The following is a 10,730-nucleotide window of genomic DNA, read 5'->3' as shown; positions in this document are numbered from 1 at the left end:
CATCAGGCTCCTCTGTCCATGGGATTTTCCAGGCAAGAATACTGGAGTGGGGTGCCATTGCCTTCTCCTACATCCTTCTAAAGCTGCACTTTCGAAGGCTGATCATCAAGTTGCATCCAATGAATTCTGCCTTATCTTCTATAAGGGACAAAAGCTTAAGCGATCAGCTGGATTCATACCGTCAATTCTCAAAAGGGAGGCAGAGGCTGAGAGGAGCCCTGTGGCTTGCCTATCACTACATGGTGACAAATCGAGAGCTGTCAACCTTATTGGTATATTTACTAGATGACAGTGGGATTTTGTCTATTTCGATAGGTGGATGCCGCTTAGAATCCAACACATAGCTGGTGCAAGAACTCTCCTCTCTCCTCTTTCACTTTGTTTTTTCCTGTCCCACAAACCTTGCTTAATGAGGCCTTGATCCAGTTAATGTACTAAGAGGACTACTTGATCTTTCCTGGAGGGATCTAAGCACTGTGACCCTCCATAGCATGTAGACCTTGTTCCCTGATGGGTTATGTTTTCCCTTTTCTGTGACTTGCCTCCCTGGACCACATTCCAATTTGCCTGCTGGCTCATTTATTTCCTTGGGCTGGCTGCCTTGTTTGGTGGTTTTTAGTGAGGATTCTGATCAATGCCAGGAGGTGAGGGGAAGGGCTCCGAGTGGGCTCAGTCATTGGACAAGCAGACTTGGTGATGGATGAGCCTTCTCCCCAGTGAGTCTTGACTCAGGAGAAGTCCAGCTGGTAAGTTTTTCCAAAATTGAGTAAACCAGAAGCAGTGCCAGCAGCGTCTTACCTCTTGTGGTTTTTGTATTGATCTGAAAGGAAATTCTCTGCGGCAGTTCCACGTTTCACTAGAAAATACAGCTACATCCATGATGAACTTAGATATATGTCATATGAGCTGTTTTAGAAAAAACATTTGAAGAGGGGTGGGAGGAAGGAAGAGAGTGTCTTTAAAAAAAAAATCCCTTTCAAAATATTTTCTTTCTTCTCAGTATTGAAAAGGCACACTATAACCCTTTCTTCCAAATGATCTCATAGCTATTTATTGAAGGGAAATACCAAATGCTTATTTATTTATTTAAAAAGGAGCGTCTTCGGTTCACATCGATGATTCACATCGATATAATTTTCCTCCTGACTGCAGAGGCTCTGAGACAAAGCAACACCTCAACTGATGTGCCGGTGTCAGAACAATTCCTGTCCTGGAGGAGGGTGTGCAACCTTCTTTATTCCCCCTTCACAGACGTCCTTGAGCCCTTGAGACGGATGTGAGCGAGTTTTTCAGTCCTCATGCAAAACAACCATCTAAACATAACAGATGACATCAGCTCAGGCTTTTCAATTCCTGGATGGCAGCAGCGTGTTAATCCAGCCTTCATCCTGGATTTCATAAACTAAAACAAGAGCCTGGCAGGAGGACAGCGCTGCTGCTGGGTTGAGGAAATTGATGACGGGGAAGCATGCGGGCAACCCAGTGTATAAAACTCATAATCGTGTAGGCAGACGCTCAGCTACCACTTTGTACGGCGGCTTCCCGCCAGCAGAGACCCCGCCGCGGGAAGCGGAGCCCGAGCCGCGGGAAACATGAAGCGCCTCCTGCTGCTGGCCACGCTGCTGGTCCCCGCGCACCTGGCGGCGGTCTGGAGCCGCAAGTACGCGGTGGATTGCCCCGAGCGCTGTGACAGTAGCCAGTGCAAAAGCAGCTCGCGCTGTAAGAGGACAGTGCTAGACGACTGTGGCTGCTGCCGGGTGTGCGCCGCGGGGCTCGGAGAAACCTGCTACCGCACAGTCTCGGGCATGGATGGCGTGAAGTGTGGCCCCGGGCTGAGGTGTCAGTTTTACAATGAGGAGGATGATTTTGGTGACGAGTTTGGTATCTGCAAAGGTAAAGAGCGACCCCTTGCTTCTTGCCCCTTGCCTAGGGCACCCTGCAGGCTTTTAGCCAGCGTGGGAAGAGAGGAGTCTTTCCTTCTAATGCAAAGAGGGAAAATGCAGGTGGGTTTAGGGACCAGGTTCCCCCCACAGGTGCTGTCATAGGGAGAGAGAAAGATAACTTTGCAGATTGCGGCTGAACCCTGCATGCAAGGAAGCCCAGAAAGAAATACAGCGTTTCACTCATGATGTTTAAGAGATTTTTTTTTTTTTTTTTAAAGTTGCAATGGAAAATTGTGTTGCTTCCTTTTCTGGAAGACTTTAGAAATTTGACAGGTAATCTGTTATGGCTGGAGTAGGTGGTCTCTCTTCTACAGGCAGTGATTACAGAGGTCTGCACTGGATAACCTCTTGGAGTGGTGGCTAGCCCTGGGATTTAGTTATTCTTTGATCTTAAGAGAGTCCACGGGGTTGAGGGCACCTCTCACGATCAAGTATTTCTGATGCACACTAATGCACTTTGTGAAATAGGATGACTTAAGTCATCTAGCAAAAGGAGTCACGTTCTTGGAAGAGGATACCCTGAAGTATCAAACAAACCTAGAAAAATAACAGTGTAAAACAAGCAAAAATAGCACCTAAAGAAAAAAATTGGAACTCTGTAAAGAAAAAGACTTAAAGAAAAACTTTATTAGGTTGAAATTATAGCTAAACAGTGTAGTTCAACATTTGCAGAATTTATTTCAAACTTAGTGACTATAGCTTAAAATGTTTAGAAATGAAAAAATGAAGATTTAAAAATACTCTATGGATACCTCATGATCTCCTTAAGGATTATTATTAAGGTTCAGTAAATATGTGATAGCTCCATACATCAGTTTTATAGTACAAAGAAGCTTTTAAAATTAAAGGGACTAAGTTTCTAAATAATTCTTAATGTGTTTAATACAATTGTAAGCTTTTATGAATAATAATCATCCAGTATTGAGCTAATCTCATGAATTCTTTTAGAAAAATATAAGTTGATTAACTTTTAAGCCACAAAACATACTAAAGATTAGGAAATAGATGGTTGAACTTTAAGGAGAATTTTAGTTTTTTGCTTAGTTTATTTTTGTTTATAACCAATGAAAAGTAGAATACTGAGGAAACATTTTCTTTGGTGGACATTCACAGACGTTTCTTTCAGCTGAGTGGGATCTGTGATTTCTGTAAATTACAGGGCTTATCGGCCAAGAAAAGAGTACTTCATATAAGGAAATTAGGGAGGAAGTGGTTAACGCAATCATACTTACTATATAGCAAGTATATGCCGTGTATTGCTTTTTCTCTTGGCATAAAAACTGACTCTGTATATGTGATTGTAAATGTCCAATTATATATGGGTAAAGAAACAGGCTGTAAGGCATCTGGAGTCTTTAGCACTCCAATATTCACTGAATGATCGAGGTAGCTGTTAATAAGATATATTTTAAAAAGCTGTTTAGGATAGCTCTTAGACATCCTTCAGATTGCAAACGGGTCTGGTTACGAACATTTTTCTTTCTGCTGGAAATAGTGAAGCTGTGTGAACCTCAACAGCTACATAGAGACATTGTATTTTGCTATAGGCAAAATTTTGTCCTTCAACTTTTTTTACAGAACACCTCTGTGAAAACTGTGTACTATAGCTGCGTATCTGGATGTTTTCTAAATATTCAGATATTTTGCATTGCCTTGCCCATATAGCAATATTTATTGAACACCTACTATCTGCCCAGCACTATTCAGTATATTGGGGGATACAGTAGGAGCATAACTGAGAATTTGGCTAAAGTTTTAGTTTTCAGTATCACTGGAGACACAGTCATATCCTAATCCTGCGTGCTTTTCTGCCAGAGGCTTTTTCAGTATCGCTTCTAAGGACTTCTTTTTTTCTCAGCAGAGAGGCTAGTGTTTAAAACCAGGTGCTTCTCTAATCTGAAGGATGCAGAGTACAGCAGTCATAAATCTCTTTAAAAATGTATTTCATCTTGATTATTCTGTGGACAATATTAAATTGCCAAAGACTTAGATGCCTCACGATTTGTTTCTTCACCCATGTGTGATTGTACATTTACAAGGACATTCTTGTGCCAGGAGAATAAATATTCTGCATCTATTCTGCTTGGCTGTTCAGGCTGGCTGTTCTATTGAGATGCTGTTCACATCATAAAAAACATGCATTTTTAATGATGAATTTGTTCTCTTTTTCTCAATATAGTATGTTTTAGTCTAAGTATGGGAACATCGAAGCTCTAAAAGCTTCCAGATTTGGGTAGGTATATGAATATATTCTCAGCTTTCTTCTCATTTAGCATATTGTATTTTAGCTCTGCAGAGGACTTTATTAGTGAATCCTCTTAACATCTGGAGGAGTTGAATATGCTTGTACTGTCGTTTTGATAGATAATGAAGTTGATAAGAGTTGGAGCAGATTGAGGATTGGTCACTTGATGAAGAGCTGAGATGACAGCCCTCTTAGCCCCTGGTTAGTTTAAGTCCTTTCCTAGACATTTAGAACAGTAAATTGCCTGTGGCTACAGAGAATTCAAAGACAGCATCATATCTTTTAAACTCTGTGAGGAGCTGATACACATGTCTTTTCAATTGCCTACCTTCACTGAGCTGTCACAGAGGTAGCCCAGTGAGACCCTGCCTTTTGGTTTCTAAGCAGACAGTAGATAGAATTAAAACCAGTTCAGAGATATTGGTTATGTGTATCTGTCTTCAGCTAAACTTCACAGCAAGGCACTACAACTAAGGAATCCATTATCTGGTCTTAGTGTGTGATTTCACATTTGTGACTTTAAGCGTGGGATTCACATTTCATATTTTCAAAGCTTGGGAGTTTCGGATAATTGGGCTTTATCTGATAGTCAAGATTCATGAGGTTTGTTCAATTACTGAGGCTGTGCACACAAGGACTGTGAAGTTGGAAGCTTGTGTACATCAAGAGCGCCCTCTCTCAAGCTTCCCTTTGTCCTCAGATTGTCCCTTCGGCACCTTCGGGATGGAATGCAAACAGATTTGCAGCTGTCAGTCTGGCATATGCAACAGGGTGACCGGCAAATGCCTGAAGTTTCCCTTCTTCCAATATTCAGTAGCCAAGGCTACCAACCAGAGATTTGTATCACACACAGGTAAGAGCTGATTCCCAGGTAAACATTGAAACAATAGTCTCATTTTCAGTTTGAATAAGAGAAATTATGGATGAGTAGAACAAGAAGTTGGTTTAAATGATTTTGTTTCTTTTATTCTACTTACGGGAAAGGTAGGTGGTTGTTGAAATTTGCTGCAATGTTACAAAGAGATTCATTAATAATTTTTAGATTGTACAATTTTTCACAAAGTTTACCCAGTGTATAGTGAGGATAAATATGATTGATTACCCAAAAAGGTAATAAAAATAACCAAGATATACAAAGCTCTTTAAATTCTTTGGTGATCTGTTTTATATGTGTACTAGACAAAGCTACTTCTCTCCCAACTTAACAGTGAAAGAGTATTCTGAGGAATTTATTGGATAAGGCTTAAGAGCCAACATAGAAAATATAAAACATTTCTTTTTAAAAACCAAATGGAAGTATTTAAGTGGAATAATTCCAAGCATGTCTTTTTGTGGATTTTGGAGAGAATAAGAGACAGTATCTATGATTAAAATTTGGGAATCATCTCTAAACCTTTGAATGACAATGTAATAATACTCACATGCTGATTGTTAGTGCTTATGTTTTTCTTACACAAGTTATTAGAATGTGAGAAATACAGCTTGTAAGATGATGGTAAGTGCATATTTGGTTATCTTATAGAATAAATGGTTAAATTGGAAGTAGCTCATTTAAAGCAACATGTAGCCACAGCAACTACCAGTATCCACAAACTATACATTTTTATCCCTTAGATATAAATAGTTGACAATCCAGATTTATTTCAGTTCTTGTTTCTGGTTCTTCACACTTCAAATTAATTAAAATTTGAAATATTTGACAAATGTGCTTATTTCTCAGCTTTACCTCCTTCTTATATGTGGGTTCAATTAAGTACCTCAAAATAAATGGGAAATGTATTTTTACATGAATTATTAAGTGTGGCTATGGCCTTAAACGTTAAAGTGAAACCTTAAAAAAAAAACCTATTGCATGAATATATTTGTGAATACCTGATCTGGAAATTAAGATCAATATTGACATTTTAAAACTTATGAGTTGTCCCTATAGTCTTTGACAAATAATATGGAAGAAAATTGAGTTTTAAGTCCTGAACAATTTTTTATTGAGGTGAAATTCACCTAACATAAAATTAACCATTTTTAAATGAATGATTCAGTGGCATTTAGTACATTCACAGCATTAGGAAGTCACAGTCTCTATCTAGTTTTTGAAAAATTTTCTCAGCTCCAAATAAAACCAGTGTCCATCAAGTAGTTACCCCCACTCGTCAGCCCCTAGCAACCTCCAGTCTACCTTCTGACATTTTTCAAATGGTTCAATTGCCAGGTTCCCCAAGTGGCTTCCCAGATGAAGGACCTGCCTGCCCATACAGGAGACTTAAGAGATAGGGGTTCAGTCCCTGCATGGGGAAGTTCTCCTGGAGGAGGAAATGGTAGCCCAGTCCAGTAGTCCTGCTGACAAATCTCATGGACAGAGGAGCCTGGTGGGCTATGATCCAAAGGGTGGCAAAGAGTCAGACATGAATGAAGCGACATAGCGTGCACACACGTTTGAAACTTATTGTTTCAGCACTGCTAGTTGCCTCAAATACTTGAAGCTTCTTTTGTCTTATTTTGCTTTCTTAAAACCACAGGCTACAAACAACACTGAAGGAACAACTTTACTAACAGAATCCCTCTACTCTCATTAAGATTGCTCCTGACCTTTCTCACCAAGAGAGAATTGAATCTGGTGAATCTATGTCACTCTTTGGGGTGTATTTCTGGGAGCCATGCTCTAGAACTCCTCTGGAATGTCCTCAGTGATGGAACTCTTCTCTCCCCTCAGTGCTTCCTGCTGCACACACAGGAGCACGTCTTCTGCTTCTCTGGACCAGTGTGCTGTCTCTTTCCCTTGAGCTTGTCACTTTCTCTCATTCACTTGCAGATTCTGCAAAAATCTTGACCAATGTATAGTTATCTCAGAAAAAGATACTCTGGACCCTTGAACAACATGGATTTGAACTGTTTGGTCCACTTATGCACACATTTTACCCCCAGTAGATATAGTACCTATATTTTTGCTTTACAGATCTTTAAATTAACTAAGTGTGGGGGGACATTTGTTTTCAATTAGAGATCACAGTCCACAGAGTCAAAAGAACTAGGGATGGAGTCCTGCTTTTATTGAAACTCTTTCAGCTTTCTGCCCTTGGGTGAGTCATTTACCAGTTACTTTATTTGGGGGGCAGACATAGTGGTAGGTGGATTTTCCACTGCTCAGGGGTCGGCACCTCTAATACCAGCATTGTTCAAGGGTCAACTGTATTTTGCTGGATGAAAATTACATTAAGGTTTATATAAAAAATATTTCTATACTCAATTAGATATCAAGATTCTTATTAGAAATTTATGGAAAATGCATTTTCTGACCTAAGGTGTTTCCTTTGATAAAGGAGCAACTAAAGATGACTATTAGCGTCCTCTTCTTAAATCTTCCTGGTGGCTTAGCTGGCAAAGAATCCCCCCTGCAATGTGGGAGACTTGGGTTCAATCCCTGGGTTTGGGAAGATCCCCTGGAGAAGGGAACAGCTACCCACTCCAGTATTCTGGCCTGGAGAATTCCATGGACTGTACAGTCCATAGGGTCTCAAAGAGTCGGACACAACTGAATGACTTTCACTTTTGTAAATCTTAGATTGAGGATGGAGTGCAGAATATCCTAAAAACCTCGTGGTAAGGATGTGCAGGAGCCCTTCTGTTCAGTTGTGCATCTCCACATGGAACTTAATGAGCTTTAAGTGCTACTGTTTATAGGACGGGGCTTGGTTGGGGCCTCAGTCCTTGCCATGAGTTTCACATCATCCCTGCCTAAGTCTGTTTGGGCCTAGTCTTTGTAAATGGCGCCAAGGTTCCTCAACACAGGGACTTCCGGAGGAGCCTTTTATACCTTGATTGAATAAAGTGGTCTTTTCTAACTTTCTACCTGTTGGTCACAGCATCCTTGGCAAGTGGGCTTCCTGGTTTCTCGTCTTCGTTTGTCATTGCTGTTTTTATTGTTTAGTAATTAGCTCTCCGACTTTCCAAGACTGGAAATTCACAAGCATCTTTTTTTTTTTTTTTGTAGGGGGTAGTGAATTTACATGCATTTATCTACTGGACCATCCTAACCTCCTAATAGCATTCAATTTCAGAATGTACACTGCAGACGCAAACACACTTCACTACTCTTAGAAGCAGAAACATTAAAAAAATTCTAAATATTAGAAACTTGTTAGGTAGAGCAAGGACTATTTCTATAAACGTTTATAAAAGGCCCTTTGGTATGCTTTCTGCATTCTAGAGCCACATCGGTACGCTAATTCCTCTTCCATATTAGATAGTGAAGAATCTTACTTAGAGATCTATACTTAACACCGTTTACTCATTTGATAAGTATTAAGTGCCTACCATGTTCCAAGGACTGTTGCAACAGTGAACAAAACAAGTCCCTGCCGTCATAGAGCTGATATTCTAGTGGTACAGTGAGATAATACAAGGGGGAAAAAAAGACAAATAAATGTATGGAATAATGTCAGGTGACATCAAGTGAGCAAAGATGTTTAATTCAAGGAAATGCTAATTGGTAGAGGGTAGGTGAACATGGAATAGACTTTTCAAATCTATTATAGATTTCACTGTAAATGTGTTATAATACAAAAATAAGACAAAATTTTACTTAATCTTGGAGTTATAAACATTTGGACATGATTTGTATTCCTTCTAATTCCAGAGCATGACGTGGCATCTGGAGACGGCAATGCTGTGAGAGAAGAACTTGTGAAGGAGAATGATGCCCCATCTCCTGTAATGAAGTGGTTAAATCCACGCTGATCCTGGGTGGGATTTCTGAGAGAAGACCCTGTTTTAACAATCATTCAACACACAGCCAACATTTTAGGAATTCTCTGTATTATAGCATATGGACATATGATTTTTGGAGACCAAGTGTGATTTAGGGTGGGTCCACAAAAAAAAAGTAGGCTACTAACAATCCATAAAATGCATATGACTGAACTCTTTTAGATATTTGTTAAATATTTGAATGCATATAGATTTGTTAAATATGTGTTTTTAGTCGTAGTGAAGAACTAAAGATGCGATTTGGATAACCTTAACTTGGAGGGAAATCAGCCAAAGAGAAGGCTAGCCAAAGCTGAAGACCACAGCCAGTCTATGGCTCTCTGACTCGATGTACATTAATGTCCAGATATGAGCTGGAGAGAATTAAGAGCAAGAGAAGGTGGGGGTGCAGGCTGGGAGGGTATGATATTTAGGTCTTCCTTTGGTAGCTTCAGTAGAACTTACTTGTGCTTTTATTTTTTTTTTTCACTTTGGAAAAAGTCAAAACAAAACAATCCCTGAAGGAAGTGGGACTTTTGAAGCTTGTGGGACTTTGAGCAGCAGCCTTGAACTGAGGCAGGTTTCAAAGGATGGCTAATGTAGTTCCCAGTTTACTGCGTCTGAGGGATGGTTCTTGGGTACAGGGCAAATACACACTCCATAAATGGTTTTAAAGAATGCCACCTCTGATTGAGAGTAAGGAAGTATTTTGCCCACTTAGGAGAAGTGTGAAGGTAAATATTTATATATATATTTTAAACACTTGTTAGTACAAGTCATCCTCCATACCCATGTTTATCACTCTCTTGAGAAAATAAGCATAATATCGTTGTTTAAAATGGTTAGAATAAAAGTATAATTCTCTAAGCTCTTCAAACATCCAAGGCATGGTAAATTTGTTATCAATAATTATAGTAATATTAACAGTAAGTATAAGAGAAACCTGGAAAAATTTAGTCCCCATGGATTTATAAAATGTCGAAACACATGAGGGAATTTATTTAAAAGTAAGTGCAATGATTTAGATGAGCTTTAAATTTAAAGTAGAAAATGCTTTTTATTAAGTTTGGAAAAGAGTCAATTTTAGCAGGAAATGTCAACTTTAAAATATAGTTCATTTTAATGTATTTTTTTCTTTAAACTTGGGTGATAAGTGGAATTATGAGTACCCTTGGAAGGATCTTAGCACAAACAGGACTGTTGTACTAGATTTTGTTAGGAAATATTTGCAGAAGTATTTTATTTGGAGTGAAGAATTATTTAAGATTATTTCACTATTTGCCTGTATTTTATTCTCGAAGTTTGCCTACAGAGTTGTGAATGTGTGTGTGGGAGGGTCTTTTAATGTAAGCTGAATAAGCTGTTTGGATTTCTTTTAAAAAGACAAGTTTACGATTGATCAATAAAAAAAAAAAAGACAGTCACTCCTGAGTCCATTCATGACTTCATTGATCATTAAAATATTTAAACGATTCATTCAATGAATAATAACTCATTAATGCACATTAAAGGACAGGCTTCTCATGTAAATTTTCTCCTACAGATAAGCATCTTCTGTCAAAAATTTTTCCTTTGCCTTCTTACAGCTTCCTAAAAGAGTTGGTCCTTGTATATTAACACATTTCACCGAGAAAAAACAAAAAACAAACAAGAAAACACTTCTATTGGTGTTTGACAGTGGTTACAAGCATTTCAGTTAGGCAAAGACAAACACGTCAGTGCCTATAAAAGAGTAGAGTAACATACAGCTTTGAAGCTTGAGAATATCAAAATCAAGAATAGTATTAAACCCAACATTG

The 10,730-nt window shown here is 38.9% G+C and overlaps 1 protein-coding gene across 1 annotated transcript; it reads left to right on the top strand.

Annotated features, from left to right (window-relative positions):
- The first annotated feature begins 1,362 nt into the window (after nt 1–1,362).
- Nucleotides 1,363–10,355, top strand: ESM1 (endothelial cell specific molecule 1). The gene is made up of 3 exons (XM_005887369.2): nt 1,363–1,893; nt 4,889–5,041; nt 8,822–10,355. Exons 1-3 carry the CDS (start codon nt 1,593–1,595, stop codon nt 8,920–8,922), a joined length of 555 nt encoding a protein of 184 aa, XP_005887431.1. The 5' UTR covers nt 1,363–1,592; the 3' UTR covers nt 8,923–10,355.
- The last annotated feature ends 375 nt before the right edge of the window (nt 10,356–10,730 follow it).

The sequence above is a fragment of the Bos mutus genome, chromosome 20, assembly GCF_027580195.1.
Source record: "Bos mutus isolate GX-2022 chromosome 20, NWIPB_WYAK_1.1, whole genome shotgun sequence".
In the NCBI taxonomy this organism is placed as follows: Eukaryota; Metazoa; Chordata; class Mammalia; order Artiodactyla; family Bovidae; genus Bos; species Bos mutus.
The sequence above is the reverse complement of the archived record's forward strand: the minus strand, read 5'-3'. Positions and strand labels throughout refer to the sequence as shown.

Coding starts and splice junctions, on each gene's coding strand:
- ESM1 (XM_005887369.2), top strand. CDS start 1,593: ATGAAGCGCCTCCTGCTGCTGGCCACGCTGCTGGTCCCCGCGCACCTG. Junction 1,894..4,888: donor CGAGTTTGGTATCTGCAAAG/GTAAAGAGCGAC, acceptor CTTTGTCCTCAG/ATTGTCCCTTCGGCACCTTC. Junction 5,042..8,821: donor GAGATTTGTATCACACACAG/GTAAGAGCTGAT, acceptor TTCTAATTCCAG/AGCATGACGTGGCATCTGGA.